This window comes from Equus przewalskii, chromosome 10, assembly GCF_037783145.1.
Source record: "Equus przewalskii isolate Varuska chromosome 10, EquPr2, whole genome shotgun sequence".
NCBI classification, from domain to species: Eukaryota; Metazoa; Chordata; class Mammalia; order Perissodactyla; family Equidae; genus Equus; species Equus przewalskii.
This window is the reverse complement of record NC_091840.1, coordinates 38,281,154-38,307,548: the sequence shown is the minus strand read 5'-3', so window position 1 is coordinate 38,307,548 and position 26,395 is coordinate 38,281,154. Positions and strand designations below refer to the sequence as shown.

The 26,395-nt window shown below is 57.9% G+C and overlaps 1 protein-coding gene across 1 annotated transcript in view; it reads left to right on the top strand.

Annotated features, from left to right (window-relative positions):
- Positions 1 to 9,901: 9,901 nt before the first annotated feature.
- Positions 9,902 to 26,395, top strand: part of TMEM132E (transmembrane protein 132E) — a 52,763-nt gene continuing 36,269 nt past the window's right edge. Inside the window, exon 1 of the mRNA XM_070560845.1 lies at positions 9,902 to 10,035. Within this exon, the coding sequence (XP_070416946.1) occupies positions 9,969 to 10,035 (67 nt within the window). The 5' untranslated portion in view covers positions 9,902 to 9,968. The remainder of the gene's footprint in view (positions 10,036 to 26,395) is intronic.

Below are 26,395 nucleotides of genomic sequence, written 5' to 3'. Positions count from 1 at the left end.
CTGAGCAGGTGAGATGAGCGCAGGCTTGAGGGGCACACAGACTTGGAATCTCAGCTCCGCCACTTTCTAGCTGTGCAACTTTGAGCAAGTTCCTTTGCCTCTCTGAGCCTCAGCTTCCTCATCACTAAATGGAGATAATATTTACATATTGCTCAGGATTACTGTGCAGATTCAAAAAGGGAATGGCTAGGAAGTACCTGAGACATTGCAGGGCACTGGAGTCCAAACTATGGCCTCTTCCATCCTTCATTCATTCAGTCATTCATTCATTCCCTTTTTTCAGTAAACATTTGTTGAACACTTAATGCATGAATGGCACTGTGTTCAGTGTTGTGGGAGATTTAAGGGTGAACAAGATATAATCTTTGTCCTTAAGGATTTTGCAAGTAAATAAGGAAGTGAAGAGAACTGGTGAATTCCAACTATGAGGCAGACAGTGACGGAGTCCCGCAGGAGTGATGAATAAGGCTTCGCAGAAAAGGCTCCACATGGGGAGGTGCAGAAGGAGGAACTAGCGTTCCAAGAGGAGAGGATGGCAGGCAGAAGGCACCAAGGCAGAGAAGTGTGCAGCCTGTTGGGGGGAGAGTGGCTCTGGTGGGGGGGAAGGTGTGTGTCAAGCACTAAATGCAAATTGGGAAATTTGGAATTAATCCTGCAGGCAGCGGGGAGCCGCAGATGGTTTTATAGCAAGAATGAGACATAAGGAAGCTGAGAATCAGATTTGGGAGGTGGGGTGGGAGATTAAAGCAAGGGTTCCCATCTTAAGGGAGCCGGTTCCCATCTGGGTTTTGATCTCAACTCTCAAATGAGCTCCCAGTGGGAAGTCAGGCACGTTGCCCACTGTTCCAGGTCTCACGGTCCCACCAGCAACACCCATGAGTGGCCCAGATGGCCCCTAACAGCCACACAAGTCTATGGGGTAAGGGCTTCCTCCCTGGTCCTCAGCACACCTGGCTCTGCTCTCATCCTCCCCAGCAGCCTAGCCTGGCATCCTCCACCCAAAGCAGGAATCCTGGCACTGCCAACCCCAGGAGCCAGGCGGAGCTGGCTGGACAACTCTGTGGGGTCACAGGCAGTGGCTGGGGAGGCTCTGGGAGATGCTGGCCCCGGGGTCTTCGTCTTCCACCTGCACCCAGCAGCCAAACCAGCTAACAAAAGGGAAGTGGAGTAAGTCGTAGGAACATCAGAAGACTACTGCCATTTAGCTGCGGGGCTGTGGCAAAGAGAGCGCGGTGGCTGGCTCTGTGTGAGTCTCTCTCTGGCTCGGGCTCTCTATTTCTCTGCTTCCCATCTATCAGAGCTTTGCCCTGGAATTCAGGGAAGCGGAGGGGGTGGGGAGGAAAAGATGGAGAGCAGAGTGCAGCCTGCATGGCCTGAGTCCAAACCCTCCCTTGGCTGGGTGCCCAAGGGTGGTCCCGGCCTCCTGTCAGTGTGTGTGCCCGAGGGAGGGAGGGCGGGCGGAGGGGACGCCAGAGCCAGGGTTTGGCTGGGCCTGGGGGCTGGAGGGAGTGTGCTGCCCGACAGCAAGCAAAGGTGGGGGCTCTAGGAAATGAGACCCGAAAGCCAGCAAGCAGACCGTTCAGGGGGCAGCTCATTTTGCAGAAAGTTGGGACGTGTTGTGTGTGTGTGTGTGTGTGTGTGTGTGACCATGCACACACGTGCACTCATGCTTCATAAGCATCTCAGTGTCTTTCACCATGTACCTGTGAGGTTGCGTGTAACTGAGTCTAATAACCCGGGAGTGCGTGTCGTCACAAGCGTACCCCTGTGTGTGTAGGGCCGTGTGCCTGCTCGCCGCTCCAGCCTCCCTCCCCAGGGCCGCCCTAGCTCTGCTGACCACACTGCCTCCCCCCAGGCTCCAGGCCCTGATAACAGCAGCGGCTCCCTCTGCCCACCGCAGCCTCCTCTCCTCTCTTCTTCCCACTCCCTGGACCACACCAACTTGTCTTTCCCTCAGCACAAGTCAAAGCTCGCCTCCTCCAGGAAGCCCTCCCTTTTCCTGTAACACCTATGACCTAGGCTGAACTCCGTGCCCCTTGCTCCAGCCCCCAGGACCCCTGTGCTTCCGTCCATGGCAGCGCTCACAGCTGCCCTACGTTGTAATCCCATGCGCCTGCCCACTGACCTCTTCCATACCGTGGTGAGCTCCTTGTGGGCAGAGACCACTTTATTCAGCTAGTGTAACTCCAGACACAGAGTAGGTGACTAATCATTCATTTATTTGGTGACCAGTAACTGAGTGCCCAACAGACGTCAGGCGAGTGGCGTCCAATGGGGACAGCACAGACACCGCGCCTGCCTGCCAAGGTTCCCCCTCTACAGGAGGAGACGGACAAACCTGCGCACTCCGAGGGATGCTCCGATGCAGGAGACAGGGCCTCACGAGTGCACAGAACAGCAGTGGGAGCGGGCGGGGGCGGGGAAGGCTTCAGAGAGGAAGAAACGCCCAGATGAGACAGAACGAGCGAATGAGCACGTAAACGAAGTTACTAAAACTGGAGTCCATGTCAGGACCGAACCCCGAAATAATGACCCAAGGAGCCACACTCACTCTATCAAACAGAAGATTCGCCCGCAGGTCCACAGCAAGGCTGAGCCGGGAGGGGCACACTGTGGGGCAGGGAACCAGGCTCATCCTACTCAGGGTTATAGTCCTGCCTGTGTCACTAACTGGCTGTGTGTCCTTGGGCCAGTCACTAGCTCTCTCTGGGCCTTGGGTCTCTTATCTATAAAATAGGAAGGGGGTAGATTCTGATCTATCATCCTAAGCTGAGAGCATGCCCCCCTCCCAGGGCGGATTTACTGTGTTGTGATGACTGGGTGTTCACGATACAGGGAGAATTGAGCAAAGGGCAATGTGATCGGGACTTGAAGCCTGGCTGATTCCGAAGCTGCTGTTCGTTCCCTGTTTTCCGTGAGTCAGTCCGGGTAACCACATCGCGGTGAGTTGGGGAAAGCTGCAGGGAGTCAGGGGGACCCCGGAGCCAAGCAGCTAAGGTGGGCAGGACTTTCACTGGTGGAGAAGAGCGCTAATGAAGCAGAAAGAGGGATGGGACCGTAATGAAGAGGGACGCCCCTGACCACGGCGGGGGCCGGCCTGGCCTGGCTGGGGCACAGGACTCGCACTAAGGAATAGTAGGAGCCACAGATGGCTCCATTTGAAGGCTCTCAGGTCCCAGCCCAGGCCCCACCAGTCAGGCGAGGTTGGCACGGCAGCTGGAGGAACTGGAGAGATGGCACAGCCAGAGCCGGAACAACCAAGAGGAGCATCAGGGGCGAAGGTGGCCCCCTCAGCTCTGGAAGGTCAGGGGAGGGAGGTGCCAGGCAGGGCCCTCCTGTGAATTCAGACCCAAGACCTGATAATAAGCACTGAGCGAGTCGAAGGCCCAATTACTGCCATAGATGCATATGGGCAAACAATCCAGTCGGCCTATTTCGTTGAGCACCTGTGCCGGCACCAGTCTGCACACTGCGGATACACTGGTGAACGCTTCATACAGGAGAATCTTGGCCTCTGCGGAGCTCACACTCCATCAAGGGAGACAGATTAAACAGACAATTATAGAAGAAAATGTCAACTACTGTGAAGTCAATTAAAGCAGGGCCAGAGGATGGAGCGATGGGGCAGAGCGACGGCTGTGCTATTTCCAATCGGGTGGTCAAGGAAGGTGTCCCAGAACTGGTGGGAGCCGAGTACTGACCTGAACGAAGTAAAGGAGCAAGAGGCGAAGCCTAGGGGAAAAGCATTCCAGGTGGCGGGAACAGCAAGTGCAAAGGCCCTGGGGCAGGAACATCCTTGACATGCAGGGAGGCCTCTGTGGCCCCAGTCTAGAAAAATAGGAGAGTGGCAAAAAACAACTTTGGGAAAGCAGCTAGGGGCCACATCATCTAGGACCTAGCAGGCCACAGTAAGCAGCTTGGTTTCAACAGTTGTAACTAACAGTGGACATCACAGAGCACACATTTGTGCCCTGCACTATTGGGCAATCAGCAAACATTCACTAATATTTTAAAAGTGACTGGAAAGAGTTGGTGTGATTATTCACATTCAATAGATGAAGAGACTGAGGGTCAAAGAGGTGAGGTGTTTTAAAGCAAGGCTTCAGACTGAGTGATGGCGCCAGAACATCAGGGGCCAATCAGTCTGCCCTGGATGGCCTGCTTAACGCTGCTCTTCCAAATCAATTTTGAGGAGCAGCCCCCTTTCACTCTCAGAAATATTCCGGGTTGGATGATAAATTGTGCAGTCACTGTTATGAGCTGAATTGGTCCCCCTAAAATTTGCACGTTGAAGTCCCAACCCCAGCCAACTCAGGATGCAACCGCATTTGGAGAGAAGGGCTTTGACGAGGTGACGAAGATAAAATGAGGCCAATCGGGTGGAGCCTGAGTCCAACATGACTGATGTCCTTACAAGAAGAGGAAGAGACACCAGGGATGTCCATGCACGGAGAAAAGACCATGCAAAGACACAGCAAGAGGGTGGCCATCTGCCAGCCGAGGAGAGAGGCGTTGGAGGAGACTGACTCTGCCGCACCTTGACCTTGGACCCCCAGCCTCTGGAACTGTAAGAAAATACATTTCTGTTGTTTAAGTCACCCAGTCTGCCATATTTTGTCACGGCAGCCCCAGCAGACTCACACAGTAGCTTTATGGAACCGGAGCCCTTGTCTCTGCTCAGCAAACCCGTGTGACGCCCAGCATGCCACGCTGCGTAGAGGGAGAGGGGGACCCAGGGCACGGCAGGGCTGGCAGCTTGCATGCCGAGGCCCCGAGCACCCGCCCTTAGCCGCTGATGTTCTCCTGGCTTAGGGCTCAGTACGGGTCTTGGGATCTGAGCTGGGAGCTCAGCCTGCAAAGTGGTCCAGCGACAGGTTAGGGGCCCAGTGGTGGCTCTAAGGGCCGCACGTATGCGTAACAGTGTAGTAAACCGGGTGTACGTCTAACAGCACCGAGGGGCAAGTCTGGGTGCTGGAGAGGAGGAAGCGAGAAGCCGAACAGCTCAGTATGGGGGCGCAGAGAGAACGCTAGCCTCTCGTCAGAGGCTCCTGTGCTGGCCTCCTTCATAACACTGCCCACCCCTGCACTGAATGGCCTGCTCTGGCCTGGTGCCCCACTTGACCATGAGCTTCTTCAGCCAAAGACGGTAGCTATGTCATCTATCTAATCCTGGGCCCTTACATCTCATAGTAAAAGTAGTTAAGTGAGTTACAGAACTCAGTTATGGCTCTGCTACTGTCTAGCTGCGTGACCCTAGGCAAGAAACTTACCTTCTCTGAACCTCAGTTTTCTCATCTGGAAAACAGCTATAATAATAGCAAACTTTTAAAAGAGTTGCAGTGAGGACCCAGATGATGGATGCAAAATGCCCAGCACAGTGCCTGAACCTGAAAAGCACTGAGTAAACATCCACTATGAATATGGCTGTTCCTCAGTGTGGGTTTGTGGAACCAAGCTCTCGAAGTTTCCCATTGGGGTTTTGTCTGTCTTATTCAACCTGTGAATTCTAGTGTTCACCACAATGCTTCACACATAATTGCAGCTCAATAAAAAAGTCAACGTATTTAATAAAATGACTGAATTAACAGGGCTGAGCTTTTGCAGCTATACAATGAGAGGACTAGCTTGGGAAATCTCTGAGCTTTTCTCCAGCTGAGCCAGACCAGGATTCCAGGATAACCCCAGGAGCCCCTCCAAACGGTGGGCTCCCCATAGTGAAGCCCCTCATTGGCCCGTCCTATCTTCTCCTGTTGACGGGCATCCTGAAAAAGAGGCACGCCGACAGGGCAGACATCCCTGGGTCCACCGTGGTGGCAGGTCAAGCAGAGCAAGTGGGTGCCAGGTTCTTGGGGTGGTCCCTCATGGGTAACCTTGCAGGGCACAGGGGCCTGACACAGAGCCCATCTTGCTGCCTGGCTGCCTGGCAAGAGTCTGGGGCTCTTCCAGACACTACGCAGCGGCTGGGGATCAAGAAAACCCCATCATTGCCAGTCCGCTAGTCAGAAAGATACTTGGCCCCGGAGAAAACAGAAACAGCAGAAAGGGAATGCCACCACCTTAATGAATAAGGTGCCCATTTGGGGCAGAAGAGCGCACACATGGCAGGTCCTCTCTCCAGCCCGGGGTTCCACCTGGGCTCGCTTCTCTGACCTCCCCCACCCCAGGTTCCAGCCAGCACTGCCAGCTGGGAATCCATGAGGAGGCTGTGCAGGTGCCAGAAGGGCAGACTGTGGGCGTGGTAGGGAATGCCCTAGGGGTGAGTCCCTTTCCAGGTAAATGACATGTGGGATTGGAACAGCTAGGGCAGCTGGCTGGGTCTACTCCATGCCAACTGCTTTCTCCCTGAGCCCTGGAACTGGCACTGCCTGAGAGGAACATGCCTTCAGGGCACCTGAGTTGGAGAAATTTGCACATTTTATTCCCCAGGGGGCCATCGGTAGCTCTTTGCCCCTTGGGGCAGGGAGGGAGATGTCCCACTTGGAGGCTCAGAGGATGGTCAGACACGCTGGCCGGGCAGAAGGCTCCCGGTCCACGGAGGGTAGATCCATGTAGGAGATACCGGAAGAACCTGGGCTGACGTTACATTCTCTAAGGAGAGCAGCCTGCCCCAGGTCAGAGGCTCCTCCATAAGGTGAGCAAAACTGCATGATGTCACGCCACTTGTCCCAGCTGGAATCGACTAGCTTAGTCTGCCTCCCGCTCTAGACTGTAAGTTCCATGAGGCCAGGCTAGGTCTGCTGTGAGCAGCGCCAGTGATGCTGGAGATCTTCACTGCACTGTTGTGGGACACCTGTCTCTCCTCTGGACTTAATCCTCGCAGGCCCTGGGCCCATTCTGTTGGGGTGGGGAGGGGTGCAAGAGCTCCCCGCTTCCTTCCTCCTCTTTCCCGAGCCCTCCTGTATCAGGAGGTGGCTTCTTTCCCCCTTTCTCTGCCACACACAGCCTGATTGCTGGCTTGCCTCTCAGTCGGATGGTTAATAAGCCCTTGGGTGACATTAATTGCCATCAGGCATTAGTAGCCTAATGAGAATCATCTTGCTTGATGACTCCGGCACCTTCCATCCCCGGGGCCTCCAGGAGCCCGGCCAGCCCTCGCTGCTCCACCTCCCTGCACCTCTGAGGTCCAGACAGATGTGGGGGTGGGGGAAGGGTGAGAGCCGTTCTCCGCAGGCCCCATCACCGAGCTGAGGCAGCAACAGCCAGGAGCCAGGGAGGAGGGAAGCTTCCAGGCATGGTCCAAGCCCATTTTCCAAAAAGAAATTGTCACTTTCCTGGATGAAAAGGAAACACACGGTCAAGTACGGGTCTAGGACGCAGTCAGAGAGATGGGGAGACTGAGCACCCCAGCTGGCCTTGCTCTGACCTACCTCACCCTACACTCAGTCTGGTTGAGTGCTGAGGTATAGGAGGCCGTGACCCTCAAAACCCATAGGCCCCTCCCTAAGAGCTATGTCCGTGGGATGGAAGACCCTCTCCCTCCAGAGTAGAGTGGAATTGAGAGCCGGCCCCTGGAGGTTGGGACATGATACCCAATGATGCTATAAAATCATTGCCAAGGATCCAATGCCTGGCTGACGGTTGACGGTTGACTTGTCGGGTCTGATCTGGGTTGAGCTCTAACAGAAGGGGCCTGATGGTGGGAAGGAACACCACCCAGCTACCCCTCCCCCTCCTCGCCAGCAGGTGCCTGGGTGAGTGTGCCGGAAGGGCAGTTCCCCACCCCCACCCCTTGCCAGTTTAAAGGCTTGCAAAACAACCTGTAGGAAGGCACGTCCCCTCCTCTCCGCCCGCTCCCCCTGCCCAACAGCAGCGGAGGGGTTTTCCCCGAGCTGCGCCCGGGCCCATCCCCAAACGAAGCTGAGCCGGCGAGCTCGGCGCGGCCCGAGAGGGGCTGGGCGCCAAAGCTCAGCTGATTCCCACCCAGTGCCCCCGAGAGTCCTACGCAGACTTGGGGCTGGGGGGAGGGTGCCCCCTACCCGCGCTTCTGGTAGAGCGGCTGTAAAACATCTCCGGCGCCCGGCGGGGAGTGTGCATTCTTTGAAAAGGGACATCGGTGGCTGCGGTGGCGTCTACCCGGGGGAAATGCAGCCGCCGCAGCCGGCCGGCCCCACTCTGGCCCCAGCGCTAGCCTGCACTGGGGAGGAAAAATAAAACACAAAACAGGGGCGAGCAGAGCCGCGAGGTCGGCCCTTGCCGGAGTCTCATTGAGGAGCCGCGCGCGCCCCCAGGCTGGGAATGCGGAATGGACACGTGGACAGGGGAGGGGAAGCTGGGAGGGGGGTGTCCTCCGTGGCGCGCGAGTCGTGGGCTGCGCGCTCCGGGCCCACGTGACCACGGGGAATCGGGGAGGGGAGAGGAGGGGAAGGGAGCGAGCGCGCCAGGCTCGGCGCCCGCTACTGCCGGGGTGGGCGCTGAATCCCGGACGGGGGAGGAGGGCGGGCGAGCGCGAGTGTGTGTGTCTCTCTCTCGAGTCATTTACGGCGGAGCAGCCGGCGCGAGCGCCGAGGAGGCGGTGGCGGCGGCGGCTGCTTCGTGCAACTGTGGCTCCCCCCACCTCCTCTTCCTTTTTGCTCCTTGATTCTTCTCCCTCCACTCACGTCCATGGGGAGCCGGCCCCCCTGCCGGCACCTCCTCTCCGCTCGGTCCCGTAGGCACCAGCTGCCGCCTCCTCGGCCGTGGGCTGCGCGGGCGCCGGGTGCCCCGGCCCTTGGCGTGGCGCCCGGGTCTCGCCGGCCGCAGCCCAGGCTGGCGCGGCGCTCCGCTCGCACAAACTGACTCCGAGCGAGCGAGAGCCGATGCCCGGCTGCATCGACACGGCGGGCCTGCGGGCGTCCAGGGGCAGGGCGGGGGCGGTAGAGAGAAGGCGGCGTCGGAGACTCTGAACCCCGGAAAAGTTCAAGGTTTGTGCAGGTACCCCCGGGGAAGGCGAGGAGCGAGGCGGAGCAGCGCGCCCCTCTGCTGGGACAGCGAGACCTGGGAGGAGAGGGGGGCTGCCCAGAGCTGCTGCGGGCTGGCCGAGCCCCTCTCTATCCTCCTGCGCTTACGGCCGGGAGGCTGGAGTCGGCGCCCCGGACAGGAAGGGCTCGGATCAGGCGCATTAGCCGGCTTTCCTGCTCCCTCGTTTCTCCAAGCCTCATCTCCATGGGGCAGCCCGTTCCGGCCGCGCGACCCTCACCCCAGCCGCGGAGCCGTTCCCCGGGCAGGCGGCGCTGAGCCGGCCTGTGAGGAGCCCGGGCCCTGGTCGAGGCTGGAGAGAGCGCGCTGGCCCAGCAGCGAGCTCAGCGAGGGGACAAGCCGCTGGCCATCCGCCTCAGGCATTCCCTCCCGGCGTCGCCTAGGATGGTGGCAACCCGCGTCGGCGGTCTCATCACTGCACGGAAACTTTTTCTTCTCTAGATGGATTAAAGTTGCCTGGATTTTCTCTTTCTTTGCGAAAGAAATCATTTATTTGCACCTAACCTGGGATTTTTATGCTGGAACTGCTGCAGAGCGCTTGGAGGAAGGAAGCCTCGCTATCTATGTGGGGTTACTACCGAAACCAGAGAAACTGGGGCTTGCGTTGGAAATCTGCACCCTCGAGCGGGTTCGGATTCGAGCGGGGCCGCGGAGCTGGGGGATCTTGCACTCGACTCTAGGCAGACCCCGAGACGCTGGTGGCCACCGGCCCCGGGACCGCACGTGCGGCTCCCCCCTCGCCGCGCAGATCCTGCAGGGGGCACCAGCCGGGGAAGGTGGAGGCTCCTTCCGCCCGGAGCTGCGCCCACACCAGCTCCGCGGGTGTAGCCGGCGCCGCCTGGGACGCCCCCTCCCCTCAAAGTGTCCCCGAATTGCACTCCTTGGTCCCCAGAGCCTCCGCAGAGACAGCCTGGCGCCACGGCCACCCTGAGTTGGATGTGACCAAGCCCAGTCTGGGGCCAACTCGTCGTCGACTGTTGCCCCCTCGGCCCCCTCCCGCTGCCGCCTCGGCCATGGCCCCAGGGATACTGGGCCGCGGCGGCGCCGCCCTGCTCTGTCTCTCGGCCCTGTTCGCCCACGGTAAGTGCCGCGGCGCGGACTAGGAAGTGAAGATGCGGCGAGCGCCGCTGGAGGGGGCACGGGGGAGACTGGAAAAAGGCGAACCCCCACCCCCCGGACTCGCAGCCGCTGCTCCCAGCTTGGCATCTCAGGCAGTAGCTCGAGTTACCTCCAGCCCACAAGCCCTTTGGCGGGAGCGGAGACTGCGAGCCCAGCCCTGGGGACCGAGCCCGGCCCAGGGAAAGGGCGGGGAGGGGCGGGGGTCCTTCCAGTCCTTTCCTGGTTAGAAAGAAGGGTCCAAACCAGAACGTCTGGGGGCGTGTCCGCCCACGGAAATCTATAGGGATCTGAGGATCCGCTAGGTCTGGTCCGGGCCGCCGCTCCTGCCACTCCCTCCCCCGCAGCCGGCGGGGCTGGGGGCTGTTGGGGTCCGCGGGGATCGTGTCTTCGCCGGCCCCTGGCGCGCAGGCCGGTGCGGGGCCGTGCCGCCCGCCGCCGCGCTTCCTGCGGCGGTGCTCGAGAAGGGAAGTGGACTGACAGCGGCCCGGGGAGCCGCGGCGGCTCGCCCTCCCGCGCGCCGTCCTGTGAGCTGCATCTAAATGGCCGGCTTAGCCGAGCCCGGAGGGCGGGGTTCTGGGCGGCCAGCGCAGGCCGGGCGGCGGGCGGCGCGCGGAGGGAGCGGGCTCCGCGCTCGCGCGCTCTGCAATCTGTTGCGTCTGCTCCCCAGGCTCGCCTCGGGCTCCGCGGTAAAGGAGGTGGGAGAGGGAGGGGCCGAGGTTGGGGCGCTCCAAGACAGTGGGACAGCAGGGATACGCGTGGGGGACAGAGGGTGTCTGAACAGCCCCCAGAGTGGGAACTCAGATCCGACGGGAGGAGGCTGCAGCGGGCCTTCCGGAGCTGCAGGCGCTCCAGGAGGCGAGGGGCGCTGACCGAGGGGCGAGGGACGGGGCTGGTGGGGAAGGAGAATGGAGAAGAGAGTCCCTCTGCTCCCGCCCAACATGAAACCAGCAGACCCGGGGCACATTTCCCCGACCAGCGTTGGGGGGGAGTCGTTTCCCCACGCTGAGCGGTGAGGCAGGACAGGTTGGAGAGGGGCTTAGATGGAGGGGGCAGTGGGCTCTCCGCGTTGGTGGAAGACCCTCGGTGTGTCGTGCTCAGCTTTTGCCCGCATCTAACCAGTCCTCAGGAGCCTGCCCAAGCCCGCCGTGCGCGCGCCCAAGGTCTCTAACCAGCGGCGTCTCTCGCCCCGACCAAGGCGCGCTCTCAAGGTTGAAAGAATAAGGAAAGGGACTGGCTCTGGGAATCCAGGGTCCGGAGGCTAGGAGGGGCTGGGGAACGGGCTGACCTCCCTCCACGGGCGGATTGGTTCTTCCCGGCTGGGGAGTGACTGCGGGGGTGGGGGGGGGCGCTATTTTGCGTTCAGTTCTCCAGACACAGCCAACCTCAGTTCTTTATCAAAAGAATGGGCAGGGCAACGATGGGGGGTTGGGGCGCGCAGGGGGAGCGCAGCTGGGAACCAGAAATCTGGGCCCCATGTGCAAGACTGAGGGCGGCGGGGAGGGGGTGGGGAGGTGGGCTCTGCACTCTAGCACTGGAGTGCTGTGCTGGCCACCCAGTCCTAGTGAGCAGGGAGTTGGGGCGGCCAGCAGGAGGAAATGCAGCTCAGGCCTGGGTCTAGGCGTGGTCCTGCCCGCCTTCTGCATCCTGCTGCCAGAGTCCCCTGCCGAAAGGCCAGCCATGGCCCCACCGCCGGCTGCTCAGATGCTCTGGCTCCCACGTCTGCCTTCCTGACCCCGCAGCCTGGTATTAAAGATGCTTTTCCCTCCCCTGCCTGCCAGAATCCTGCCTGCTTCCTGGCACCGTGCTAGCGCTCCAGTCCGGCCTTGCTGTCCGGCCGCTGCTTCTCGTGGAGTGTTAGCAGTCTGCCTAACGTCTCGTTAGATGTCAGCATCTTCTCTGTTCCCATTACTCCTGGAGTAGTGGAGGCAGAACCGTGGACTTTTCTTCTCTGTCCCTCCACACAGCCAGTGCTCAGCACCATGCCCGGCACACGCAGGGCCCAGGGTTGGCTGGTGATCAGAAAGAAGCTGTTTGAGGAGTGGGGTGACGGTCTCCCACCCAGCCGGCATTCTCCCCCTTCTCCCACATTGTCTATCCGGTTCCCTTCCCAGCTCCTTCCGTAAGTCCGCATCCCATGCCTCAGTCTCCCCTTCCTCAGGGGAGGGTGCTAAAAGATGCTCAAAGCTTGGGGACCCCTCCCCAGATACATAAGGCCAGAATCACAGAAGTTTCTTCCCCAAAAAAACCCATCTCCCCTAGGCCTTTCTCCTTCAGGGCTGCCTAACACCCACCCACCCAAACAGCCTCTCTCTCAGGAAAAGGGTTCTTGGATTTAGCCTCACTTCAAGCCGACTCTTGGTTGGGATTTCTGGGCTCTTCGAAGGTGCTTGGGTGGGCGAGCATTTGCTCATTTTTGTGCCTGGCAGGCTACTGAGGCCGCAGGGCTCTGACCGCACAGCCAGACTGGGAGCCAAATAGCCTGGGTTTCTGTCTGACTCTGGCGCCGTCCGGCGGGGTGACCTTGGGCTGCTTGCCTCGTGTTCCCCATCTTCCACAAGCAGTGTGGCCTCTGGCCCGTCCCTCCCCTTCTCACTTTCTGCCAGGATTGCTGGGCAGATACCCTGTGTGGGCGGAGCCCCACTGCTTTTCAGAGCCCAGCTCAGCCTGTGGGGTGATGGCCCAGTCTCCTACAGTACTTCCGGTCTCAAGGCTTGTGCCAGAGAACATCCGTGAAGGCCATTCCCCTGCCTCCTTGGGCAAGCTCTCTGCTCCATTTTTAGTTCAAAGAAGAGTTTATGGGGCAGGGGGTGAGTAAATATTTTGGAGAGCCGACTATGCCACCCCTTCCTCAGTAACCTTCACTGGCTCCCCACTGCCTATAGGATCAAGGATACACTCTTTGCCCCTCTGGCATCCAAAGCCCTTTATGATCTTGTCTCAATCTACATCTTCACTTCTGGGTACTGCCTGCCCTCCATCCTCCATGCTCCTTATGAGGTACCACTCTCCTCACCTACCTGCCTTTCTTCTTTTGCAGCCACCAGCCTTTCCATCTGGAATACCCTGCCTCCAGAAAGCCTTACTTAGCCTTCAAAGCCCAGCTCAAACATCACCTCCTCCAGGGCGTCTGCCTAGATTGTCCCTTGGCTTGTCAGCATTGCTCTCTTCCCTTTGCAGCACTCCTCATGGCTGCAGGGTGTGTGTGTGAAGGGTGACGTGGGCATACTTATGTGTACACCCCTCCTGATCCCCCCAGACTTGCATTTAGGGCAGGAGCCATAGCTTCTTCATTTCTGCTCCACTGTCTAGTGCTTGACTCAGAGTAGGTGCTCAGAAGAAATGAAGGGGCGGGAAGACAACTCTATATTGGGGGCTCTCCCAGTGTCAACTGAAAAGGGGGCTCTGGAGTGTGAGGCAGAAGAGGGGAAGGTCGGGAGGCAGGTAGAGGACAAGGGGACAGGGCAGGGCCGTGCAGGCCCCTTGAGTGGCACATACAGGATCCACATGTCTGAGTGACATGTTGCAACAGTCCCGTGGAATGTGAATGCACTGTCCCTTGGGCTCTGAATACGTGACCTCAGATGCGTGTGTCCTCCCTCTGGGCCCCCAGCCCGACAACCTCGAGAGTTTCTCAAAGTTCTCCGGGTCCCCTTGATTCCCCAAGCTCTGGGCTCCTTTGGAATGCAGGAGGGAGGCAGCAGGAGGACAGGGCCAGCCTGGGAGGGCCCCTCACTGCTGAGAGCGAGCGATGAGGCCTGCCCCCCCACACACACACCCGTCTTCTTCTTGGCCACATGGAGCCCTGTGCCACGACACAGCCTTGTTAATGTTTAAGACCAGTAGGTGGGGATGTGCTATAAACTTGGTGGTAGAAAATGAGCTTTACTGCAATCCATTCTGAGCATGGCACAGTGCTTGGCTGCGGGAGGTAAGGCCACTTTGCAACACCAGGGGAGGGCCCAGGCCCTCGCTGGGGGCCTGTCTGGAACTGACAGACCCCCAGGCCTGAGGCAGTAGAAAGTGCTGGTGATGCTGCAGAAACTGAAACACTGAGAGGCACCAGCTCCACCCGCCAGGCTCTGCCTGCCCACCTAGGGCAGTGGGCCGTGAGCTGGGGGAGGGTGTCGCTTTGTAGCCCTACAGGTAGCAGTGTCCATCCACGGCACTGAAGCTGAAAGAGATCACAGGACCACTGCATCCACCCTTCCTGTGGATGTGGAGAGGCACTCCGAGAGGACAAGGGGGTGCCCAAGGGCATCCTGCCCATCCATTCTGGAACCGGGACTAGCCCCAGAGCCCAAGGGGGCGTTCCTGGACTGGCGGTCTGCCCTGGGCCCCTCGGCAGAGATTCCACCACCTCTGTTACCTGCTCTCTCTGTGGCTTCTTCCAAAGATGAGCTTCTGGCCTCCTCTAGCCTCGGGTCCCAAGCCGTCAAGATAGTCAGTCACCAGGGACGTTAACGAACCTTGCCCAGCACTCCGGGGGGGCTCGTGGAGGGGTTCAAACCCTGAGCTTCAAGTCCTTTTCATGAGCTTGGCGTCCAGTTGGGGAGATGAGAAAAAGGCCCAGACTCTGAAATTCAAGGCAGTTTGAAATCAGAGTCCCCAGGATGCAGCAGACGGGGGTTCAAATCCTGACGTTGTCATCAGCTTGCTGCGCAGCCACGGGACAGCCAACTCCCTCTCTTGGAGTCTTGGTTTTTGCCTCTGCCCAGAGCAAGGGGACGATGCCCACTGAGGCCCCTGCCAACTGGCTTGTTCTATGATGGAACCACCTCTTGTCACCTCCCTTAGGTCTCCACCCGCCCGGCCAGCAGATGCTAACGAGTGGCTGCGATTCGCCCTCCCGACTCCCTCCCCAGGGTCCTCCTTCCTTCTTCCTTGCCAGCGCTCCGCACAGAATTTTAATAAGAGATTAATGAACCAGTGGCAGGGTTTTTTTTTTTTTTTTTTTTGAAAATAAATTTCTTTTCTATTTTTCTGCTCTGTCTTTTTAAATGAAAAGTGGGCCTCCTTATTATTAATTCAGCTGGCTGTGCCATGCTCCAGCGGTCCCCAAGGATGGGGCAGTGTATCAGGAAGGGCCAACACCATGCTGGCTACTGTATCTGTCTCTGGAGGACCAACGGACGGCCCGGGGGGGAGGGAGGCACGGAGACAGGTGAGGCCCACGGGGTAACAGAGGGAACGAGCCCCTGGGGGGGATACAGGCTGAGAGTCCAGAAGTCATTATCTTTTTTCTATTGTGAGTACCCCTTTCAGCTCCTCTTCCTTCCCCCCAGCCCACACCCCTCACACCCCTCCACCCCCTCCCACCCCTCCACCCCAAGCCCTGCTGGCTGGCAGACAACCCAGCAGGATGAAGTGGAAAATGCAAGCAATTACCTGGATTATTCAGTGCTTGTTTCACAAATGAATGAATGCAGGAATGAATAATTCAGTGCAAAAAAAATAAAAAAGAGTAGAAAAGGTAATTGAAGAAAATCCTTTTTTGTCTAAATTATCTAGGTAATTATCTGCGTTTGGAAAGTTCTGCTTTTTATCGAACTCAGATCCTTCCCGCTTCATTCTTTGCCACACCTTTTGGGCCTGTGCGGTTGGGCAGCTGGTTCCTCTCTTCTCTTGAATGACTCTGCGTTCAGGTCAATCTGGAGGGAGAGGGCAGGAGGTGTGTTCGCTGGAGGGATTTCTCAGCCCCTCTCTGTTTCCTGGGCCCATCTCTCAGCATCCTCAGAGCCGGGAGACTGATGTGTCCAGGGTCACCTGGATAAGCGGGTGACACTCAAAATGGTCCTGGTTCTCAGTGGCATCTCCATGCAAGAATCCGGGTCTGAACAACGTCAGACCCTACAGCGCAGACCCCTGGCCCTGAGAGAACAGGCAGCCAGCACGCCCTTGACCCTGACCCCTTCCCCAGGGGCATGGCCCCAGGGCTGGCCAACCCTTAAACGGAATCAGCCACAGTCGCATTGAGGGACAACCTTTCTGCTTTTCTGAGAGAGAAAAGGGGAGAAAGGGAAATGGTTCCTTCCCTGGGGGAGCGCCCAGGATGACAGGCAGACACAGTCTCATCTTCAGAGAGGCCCCGATCTGGCGAGGGAGGTGCAGCCCCAGCCCTCAGAGCTGGCCTTTGTCCTCTTTCACAGTGAGGGTCTGACGGGGAGAGATGAGATGACCACTTTGCCCAGAGGCTGCAGGCTCCCACTTGGCAGCCCCCAGGGCTGTGGGGAGCCTGGCTCAGGGCCAAAACCAGTGTGTTTTTGGTAGCCTAGCACAGACTTGTCATGGCAGGAGAAGGGTGTCGGTGGGGGCCAGCTGCACTGGCAGACGCTCGCCCGTGCACCCGCACAGCCACAGGTGCATGCTCGTGACGCCTGAGAGTCCTGGCAGTTCTTGGGAGTCCAGAGCCGTGACCCCATTTGACTCTCAGTGGCCGCTGGGGGCAGGCGGCCACTGTGGTCCCATTTTAGAGGGCAAAGCTGAGGCTCAGGCGAGTCCTGGCCACACCGCCTCTTGGGGTCAGGTTTTCTGACCTGCCTGCCAAGGTCTTCTTGCCGTACCTCTCTCGCATGCGCATCTGGGGAATAGCACAGACGCGGACCAACAGAGGCAAGGGCCCATACACCTGAGTGAGGCCCACGCCGTCTGACCCCGCTGATCTCCAGCCCCTTGAATGAGTCACCTTCTTTTCTGTGTCAGAACCTCCATACATGCTGTTCCCTCTGACCAGAACGCTCTTCCACCCCTATCTCCTACTCAGCCTTCAGGCCAGAGTATATCCACGCTTCCTCCCGGAAGCCCACCTTGATTCTTAGATGAACAAAGACCACTGCTTAGTTTGAACCTGGCAGGGGTGTGACCACTTCCTGCCCTGTGTTCTTGGGGTCTCCTGGGGTCTCTGGAGTAAGGAGGTATTTCAGGATTCATCAGATGAGTCAATGACACTTGTGCACATGTCCACGTGGACACCTTCCCTGTCACTCGACAAGTGTGCAGTTGGTGCTCACTGTGGACCAGACACTCTTCTAGGCACTGGTCGTAATCCATGAACACAGCAAAAACCCCTGCATTCCTGTGAGGGCAGGGGGAAGGTAGACAGCAAATAATAAATAGATTAAACAAGGAATTATATAATATGTTAGAAGGCAACAAGGGCTAAGGAAAATAAGAAAGTAGGGTAAGGGGAATTGGAATTCCAGTGTGAGCGTGGGTGAGCGTGGGTGAGTGTGGGTGTTGGGAGGGGTTGTGCGGTATCAAAGCGAATGCGCCTTTGATAAAGTGTCATTAAGCAGCTTGAAGGAGGTGAGGGGAGGAAACTGAGAGAATATCTGGACATTACAGAGGGACCAGCCCCAGGGCCGGAGCGGGCTTGACCATTCAAGGTCCAGCCAGGAGGTCAGAGGGGCTGGAGCAGAGTGAGGGATGCTGGGGGGGAGATGGGGTGGGGGAGGGGAGCTGGGGTGGGAGGGGGAGGCCCTTGGAAGAACACTGACTTGCAGCCTGAGCGACGCAGGGAGCCATAGCAGGGTTTGGGGCAGGAGTGACCTGAGCTGACTGGCAATGGCAGAGCCTGCAGGAATGGGGACTGGCCTCCCACTGCCACAAGGAGGGACCTCTGTCTGCTCTCGTTCACCCCCTTGCCCCCACAGTCCTGGCTGGGGCTGCCTTTCCTGCCGCCCCACAGCCGCCCGATCTGGGGCAGGACCAGGGTGTGCAGGGGGCAGACTGAGGCAGAGCCCACCCAAGGACTGGCAAGGCTGGTGGCCACCCACCTCTCTCCTGTGGGCCTGGCCTCCTGTCTGTAACACGGGGCTGTAGCAGCAGGTGCTCCCATGGCCTCTTCTGGCTCAGACCCCCGCCATCGCCTCCGTGATGGAGGCCAAGGGCCTGTGTCCTCATCTCTGCCGGGGCGTGTGGGACACTGAGCAATCTTGGGTTTCTTTCCCAGATTCTGATTTTCTAACTATCTACCTTTACAAAAAGCTCGCTCTAGGGGTGAGGGGGTTACACGTGCTTGTTTGACAGGGAGCTTATAGCGCTCTGATCTGGGGATGTGACAGCCAGGGTGACTGTCTTCCCCAGGTCCGAGCGGCCGCAGTGACTCTGGCTCACCTGTTGCTTTGACCCCTCTGCTTGTGCCTGTTTTGTGTCTGCAATAGCTCAGTTGCTGGCCCCTCCTCTCACCGCCAGCCCCCTGCCACCACATGACCACTGTAGCCCACGCCTCTTAGCCAAGGAGGGGACCTGCCCCAGGAGTGACCCACGCTCCCCCCTGTCCTGTTCCTCATGGGGAGAGACAGGTGTATGGGGCCTTTGTCCAACAGGAAGGAACTCTTGGATTGGAAATAGGAAAAACTGCCATTTTTCTCAGCTGCCAACGCAGCAAAGAAACGATCTCAATCTTCTGTGGCTGATCTCGGCCGGAGAAAAACTGCCAGCCGCCAGTGCCACCGTGCATGAGAGGTCTGACATGCTGGGGAGGGAGGCTGGAGCGGGGGAGCGGCGAGAAGCAGGGGGCACTGGCCACTGCAGAGGGCTGGGCTCCCCGCTCCCACTGTAGCCCTCCTGTCTGGGAATCCCCGGCCCCCGCCCCAGCCCCGCTGACTCCACACCTCTCTCTGAGCAGCTATTGAAGTATCTAATTATCTTCCTAGTCACTTCCGTTAACTAAGTACCTACTGGGTGCCAGGCCCTGTGCTGGGCACCAGGAATCTCTCCCTTGGAGCCCGCAGGAGACTCTGTTCTGTTTCTGCTTGGTCCTCATGCTCACGGCTCCCCTCCACCCTTCCCCTTTCCCTGCCCTTGACCCTAAAACCAAACTGCCTGTCTCTTCCTGTGTCATTTGGGGCAAGTTACTTAACCACTCTGTGTCTCAGTGTCCTCACCTACAAATGATTATAAAGGCACTCCACTGCTAGAGTGGTTGTGATTAAATGAGTCGTTATTCCATGTCAAATATCTAGAGTAGTTGCCCGGCACATGCTAAGTGTCCACAAAGGATAGTTGTCATTATTATTGTTATTAATATTTTTAGTGCGTGCCAGGCACTGCAGTAAGTGTAAAAATGAAGAAAATACGGCGCCTGACCCACGAGGAGCTTCTAAGGCAGTGTCCTGGGGAGATGAGCCATGTCTGCACAGATTGTGATGAAATGCAGCCATAGACGTGTTGGAAGAGCTACCACGTATCTGGAGGGAGAGGTCTTATACCTGTTGGGGGGACCGGGGGGGCTTCATGGAGGAAGCGCCACTTCAGGAGGCCTTAACCAGCTACGAGAATTCTGCTCCTGAAGACTCATCAGTCGGCATCTACTGTGCATCTGAGACCGTGGGGAAGACAGAAACGCCGGGCAAGAGCGGTCGCTGGCCTCCCAGCTCTGAGGCCAGTGCGGGGAGAGCCAGGGCTGCCTGTGAAGGACTTGCAGGGTAGAGGGCTAAATGCAGGGTACGTGCTGGAAATTCTTTACCTGGATGTTTTCTTAAGACCTCACAGAACTTTGACCCTGTGCTCCATGCAGCATTGGGGAGCTATTGAGTGTTATGGAGTGAGGGAGTGACGTGATCAAAGCACTTCTCAGAATGCCTTGGTTGGGGGCCATTTGCAGAGTGGAGCAATGCTGAAGGAAGCTGTTCAGCAGCTGATCTGGGAGTGAGGGCTCTTAGGGTGGGAAATGACTGCTGGAAGTCATTGGCGGTCCCACCACATGGCCAAGAGCCCACTCTTGGCACCAGGAGGCAGGTGTGAGTGCCGGCTCTGCCTCTTGCCAGCGGCCTGACTTCTCTTTCTGCTCCTTGGTTTGCTGTGAGATGGAAGGTGAGGCGCAGAGTCTGCAGTATGCGGCTCAGGGTTTGGAGCTGTCTTTCTTTCTTTAGCAGCTAAGGCCCAGAGGGAAAGGGACTTGCCTGGGGCTCACAGCCATCCTGACCCCCCTGGGGTACGGGAGTGTCTGCTTGATTGTCCAGTCGGGAGTCCTGGGGAAAGCGGGCGAGTGGAAGAACTGAGAGAGACAGGGTGTGCCTCACTCTTTGTAATGGAGACCCAGCCTCCCACCTCGTTCCTCCCCACTGAGGGGTGAGATCTGCCCCGGGGGTGGCGTCAGCATTTGGGCTCCCGAAAAGCCTCAGAAGCAGCCAGCTGTGTGTCAGCAAATGGGGGTGGGTGTCCAGGTCACACAAATGTAGGTTTGAATCTCAGCCCGGCAGCATGTGGCTGGCTGACCCGGGAGCACCTGCCTGCCTTGTCTCCCTCAGCCTCATCTTCCCCGTCTGCAGGATGGGAGTGACAGCATCATCCCTTGAGGGCCATGTTGCCCCACGGAGAGGAGATGGCACCATGTGTGTGGAAATGCCCAGAGCTGCATGCCCGCTGGGGGGCTTGGCGGACGTGGTGGGTCCTGAGCGTTCCCCTCCTTTCTTCCCTGGAGCCAGGCCTCTCTGCTGGGAAGTCCCTCTGAGAAGTGCCAGCCACTTCCCGGAGAGCCACTTTCTAGTGGTGGGGCTTTTCTGTTTTGTTTTGTTTGTTTGGGGTCTTATTTTTCTTACCCTTGATGCCTCCTAGCAACATGCTGCTTATTTTAAAAACAGCAGTGGCCAGCTGCCGGCCCCTCTCCCTCGCTCCCCTCCTCCCTCCTTGCCTTCCCGGGGAAGCAGCCACAGGCATCGCCCCCCACCCCCCGCCGTTCTCGGTGCCTCTCCCACCCCGGGGTGGAGGAGGAAGCATTCCTGGGTCCCACCGCAATGCCGGGGTGGCACCCAGCTGGGGAGACCAGGGCTTCCTAAAATTTGCATCTCCTCCACAGCAGGCACAAAGGTGGGCATAAGGGCTGCTTAGAGACCGACAAGGCAGGCAGCCCAAACCTTTGCCAGAATAAGTCGAGGGTGATGGGGAGTTTCGGACACGGAGGCCAGGCGTCCCTGAACCACTGCTGTGATCTGTCCTGTAGCCTGAAGACGTGTGGCGACTGGTCCCTGAGCTGACTCCTCTCATACTTCCTTCCCAGATTCCGCATCTGCAGACAATAGGAAGAGAAGCATACCCATCCCACGAGGTGGGGGGCAGGCTAACTGAGGTGAAGCACAGTACAATGCAGGCCATGGGCACTGTAAGCACTTATTATTCATCGGGAACCCTTAGGAGTCACCTTGAACAAGCCGATCCACCCAGGGGCCCCTCGTGTCCCCACCCTCCCACCTCATTTGTTCCTCCTCTCCCTGGGGTGTTCCGTGCTCCCTCGCTGGCCTCTCAGCCAACGGCATGCCGTCGGACAAATCGTCTCCTCCGGCTGGAGTTTAGTTTCCCTGTCTTTGAAATCAGGGTGCTGAGCTGGATCCATGCTGTCCGATGGAAATATACCATGAGCCACGTCATTTGATTTTTTTCTAGTTGTCACATACAAAAAAATAAAAAGGAACAAGTGAAATGAATTTTAATAATAGATCTTAATCAATATATCCAAAAGATGATCACCTCCACATATTACTAGTATAAGAATTATTATTGAGATATTTTACATTCTTTTTAAAATTTTGTATTAAGTCCTCAAAATTCCTTGTGCATTTTACGCTGATAGGGGCACCTCTCAATTCCAGTTGCTCTGCAGCCGCGTGGGGCGAGGGGCTGCCATCCTGGATGCTGCAGGGCTGGGCGCTCCCCTGCCGAGTTCTCCCTCAGCTGTTTCTGGGGCCCTGGAGTCAGTGCTCTGGGGACTGGGGATCGGGGCCACTGTCCTCTCTGCTGTCCTCCTTGGAGATTGCCTGCCCGGCATGGAGCCTGCTCAGCGCCTGCCCAGCGCTGGCATCATTCAGGCTGGCCATGATGACTCCATTCGTGCAGAGGCAGCAGCTCCCAGCTGCCTCCCGGAGGCCACTTTCCTTCCCCCTCTGCCCGGAGAGCCTGGAAACAGAGGTCAGATCAAGTCACCCTCTGCTCAGAACCCTCGGCCTCACCGAGAGCCAAAGCTGGAGTCCTTACACGGCTGACGAGGCCGGCAAGGTCTGTCCTTCTCCCGACAACACCTCTGTGACCGTATCTTCCTTCTCACCTGCCCGGCTTGCGAGGCTCTGTCCTCTTTGCTGTCCTCACACGTGCCAGGCACTGAGCCTCGGGGACTCGGCAATCACTGCCTCTCTGCCTGGCCTTTCCCCCAAATAAGCATGACTCGTCCCCCCTAACTCCTTCAGGTCTCCACTCCAATGCGTCTCACCAGAGTGGCCCTCCCTGGCCACCCCATCCAAAATAGCCCCTCCCCCTCCCCCGTCCCTCAGCCTGCTCAGCTTCCCTCCACCTGACGTACTGCATAGTTATGTATCTGCTTGTCATAGACTGACACCCCCACCCCCCGTCAGAATGGAGCCCCTGAGAGCAGGGGCCACACTGTTTCATTCACTGCTGTGTTCTCAGCACCTGGACCAGTGTCTGGCACAGAGGCAATGCTCAGTACAGATTTGTGGAATGAATGAATGACCAGGTCGCTCCTTCCCATCCTCTCATCCTTTCCACCCAGGGAGCCACTAGGAAGAGACATCTGGGAGCTAAACGGGTGACAGGGACCAGAGGGGGCAAATGTATTCCTTCCTTCACTCATTCATTCATTTACACATTCATCTGCCAGATCCTAGCTTTGTGGTCTTGGGAAGACTGCCTCACTGCTCTGTGGCTCAGTTTCCACTCCTGTAAGATGGGGAGATAAGAGTGCCTTCCTCATAGGGGCGTCGTAGTGGGTAAACAAGTTGACACATTAATGAGCTGGGGCAGTGCCCGGCTCGTAGTGAGTGCCCAATAAAGAGGAGCTCTGGTCTTATTCAGTCGTGGTTTTGAATGCCCATCCCATGCCAAGCACTGTGACGGACACTGGTCATGCAGCAGGGAGAGGCCGTTATGGGCCGATGTGGGTAAGGGTGCAGACAATGGCAGTGCAGGGCAGTCGATGCCCGGGTGGCAGAGGTGCAAGTGACTGGCCTCCCCTGGACTTTGCAGAGGGGCCGGTGTGGCTTTTGTGGTTTCCAGCAGCCGCTGCCAGAGTCTGTGTGCACTGGCAAGTTGAGCTCCGGCAGCATCACAGGGTGACCGTTTGGTCCTGAGTCCTGCCTGCCCAGCTACTGTGGGGTGCTGGAGAGAGTACAGCCCCGCAGGGAGGGCACCTGAGCTCTACCACCAACCTGGGGGGCGTCCCCTCGGTTTCGTAAGCCTCAGTCTCCTTGTCTGCAGATGGGCTAATAACAAACAGTGCCTATGTCTTAGATGATGGAGATTCAATGAGCTCATGTGTGTACTGTACCCAGCGTTGCCCGGATGCCAGTTGACGGGACAGACTGCAATTCCTCTCACCGTTGAGGTGCTGCCCAAGGGAAGGGGGACAGGTGTGAGTGTCCTTACATGCGACAGGCACGCCGTCAGTGCTGGCTGAATGCTCTGAAAGCTGATTTGCACTCTGACATCCTCTGTGGACCGTGGCACAGAGGGCCACTCAGCGAGCTGAGATACTTAAAGTCAAAGGAAGTTGGGTCAGGGGAGCTCCTCTCATCCTTCAGCATCCCTGTTTGAAAGATGTGAAGACTAAGTCCAGAGAGGGGAAGGCTCTCAGCCCAGCTCACACAGCCGTCGGGCCCCTGCGCTCGTTGCCATCTCTTCAGAGGTGTTGCCTGTAGGTGTTGGAGGTGTGCGTGGCGGGGGCAGGGGAGGGGGGCAGCTTCGCCAACAATCGCAGGAGGAAACTGGCTGGTCACAGATCAGGACGCCCCCCACCTCTGGCATCCCCGGGGGCCGTATCTCGGGGACGTGGCCTGACGGACACGATGTTCACACAGAGTCACCGGATTCCGTCTCCAGTGATCACATCACAAACTGTGTGAAATGTGAACTGCGGGGATGGCTTTGCTAAATGTGCCACCGCTTTTATTTTCCCCTCGTTTTCCTCCCTAGGACCCCCCACTGCTCCCTCTCCCACACCGCACACGTGTGTACACACACATGGGACCTGCATTCCCCAGGCATCTGGTTCCGGCCTCTGATCAGAGCCCAGTGAAGGCCAGTCGTGCCTCAGAAGCTCGATTCCTCCTGTCTGGGGGATGGGTGGGGACAGTGGGTATCTGAGGGTCAGGTTCTCACCCCCGAAGTTCCCCACCGTGACCAGGGAGTATGGGGCCCTTGGAAGTCCAAAATGGCCACCTCACCCTTTATCATTTTGTCACAGGTAAGCTCACCTGTGCAATTGGTAATCACGATCCCCATTGTGTGGATGAGGAAACGGAGCCTCAGCCAGGGGAAGGGACTGGCCCAGGTCGCAGACAGGAAGAGGTGGATGGGACCCTGGCTCCAGACACTGTGTCTTGAACTCTCCCTGGGCCCTAACCCCCTGACTCTGTGACTCTAGGTCCCAAAGCCCCTCCTCCAGCACCCAATATCATAGAGGAAGCCTCACACCCGTTCAGCTTGGTCCTGGGGCCGTCAACTCACCCATGCAGGCGCCCCAGCTACAAAAAGGGAAACTGAGGCATGGAGTGGCTGGCTCATCCACTGGTGCTGGCTTCCCTCCTCCTGCTGGGTCTCTGCCCAGCATACGCTCCCTGCCCATCCCTTTCCCTCGGTCCCTGGCTGCTGCCTCGGGGTCTCCCAGTCAGGTTTGTCCGAGCAGAGCCCTGCGGGTCCTCCTGGCCCTCCCCACGCCCCTCAGAGCACAGATCCTCCTTCTCCAGACCCCTATAAGCTGATCTGCACAAAACCTTTCCCAGGCCCTGCCTTTACAAGTCTTCATCTTTTTCCTTCTCCCTAAACGACCCCTAAATGATTTCTGTAAATTGCTCTAAGTAGCTCAAAAAAAAGAAATAATAATAACTCAGCGACCGGCTGCCTGACCAGAATGTCGATGGCTCTCCTGCTGCCTGCCCGGCTCCTACCTCCTTCTTCCCGGCACGCAGACACGTGTTCCCCCGGCTCCAGACCCAGGGAGGGGAGCACTGCCGCTGAGCCCCCGGCCCCCGCCAGACCAGGGCTCTCCCCGGGAGAGCTGTGCCTCCCTTGTCAGTCTGGGGCTCCTCCAGAGAAGACAGTGCCTCTCTTATCAGACTTGGGGCCTCCCCAGGAGGGACAGTGCCTGCCGCATCAGACAAGGCATTCTCTTGTGGCGGGGCTGCAGGGGTCACTCGGAAGCCCCTCTGATTCTAACTTTCCCTCTCCTGCAACCACTTCCTTACAGAGCCTCATTTCTTCCACCCATGTTAGAAATCCGGGTCCTGGGGCTGCCCCGTGGTGTAGTAGTTAAGTTCACACGCTCCACTTCAGTGGCCCAGGGTTCACCAGTTCGGATCCTGGGCGCAGACCTAGCACCACTCATCAGGCCATACCGAGGTAGCATCCCACATAGAAGAACTAGAGTGACTTACACCTATGTACTGGGGCTTTGGAGAAAAAAAAAAAAAAAGAGGAAGATTGGCAACAGATGTTAGCTCAGGGCCAATCTTCCTCAAAAAAAAAAGAAGAAGAAGAAGAATCTTAAATTGATCTGCCTTAAAAAAAAAAAAAGAAATCTGGGTCCTGATTCCTAGACTGGGCTCTGTTTCATTGATTCAATCCAGCATTCATTCATTCATTCTACAAAGCTTTCCGAATACCTACTGTGTGCCAGACACTGACTGGACATGTGTCCTTCTGCAGATTTGGCCCCTTTGAGGTGCTCCTCTGACCAGGGCCCGCACACCGGGGCACTAGGGCCTGGTTCTCCTTGGCCTAGGCATCCTTCCAAAGGGCCAGCTGGGGCAGCACCCCCACCAGATGTGAGCCAGCCTCAGCCACTGGCCACCATCATGACCCCCTGGCCTCGTTCCAGTGTGGGGGAGCAGAGGCCAAAGGTGGGAGGGCCCGCCAGCTCTGTGAGACCCTGGCCTGGCTCACCCTTCCATCCACAGTCTCCACCCACAGCCCCCTCCTCACTTCCTACCCGGGGGGCTCCACGTCTCCTGGCCACGGGGACTGAGAGCAGGGCCAGGAGACCTGATCCTACCAACCTAGGCCCTAAACGGTGGGGTGGCCTTGAGCCTTCCCCCAGGGAATGGAGTGGTGCTTTCCGCCTTCTGTGCCTCAGTTTCCCTTTCTAAGATGTGACAGGATGGGACTCAATCAGTGACTTTTTTTTTTTGGCCAGGGAAATACATAATATATATATAATATAAAATACAGTATAATATACATTCTGTGGAAGACATAAGTTCTAAATAATACAGAGCTGCTGGTCGCATGGAAGGTAGAAGTGTCTTCCCGAGGCCCCACCTTTCCTTGTCACCCCGTGGCAGCCCTGGGGACACCCCAAGCTGGCAAGCCCTGGATC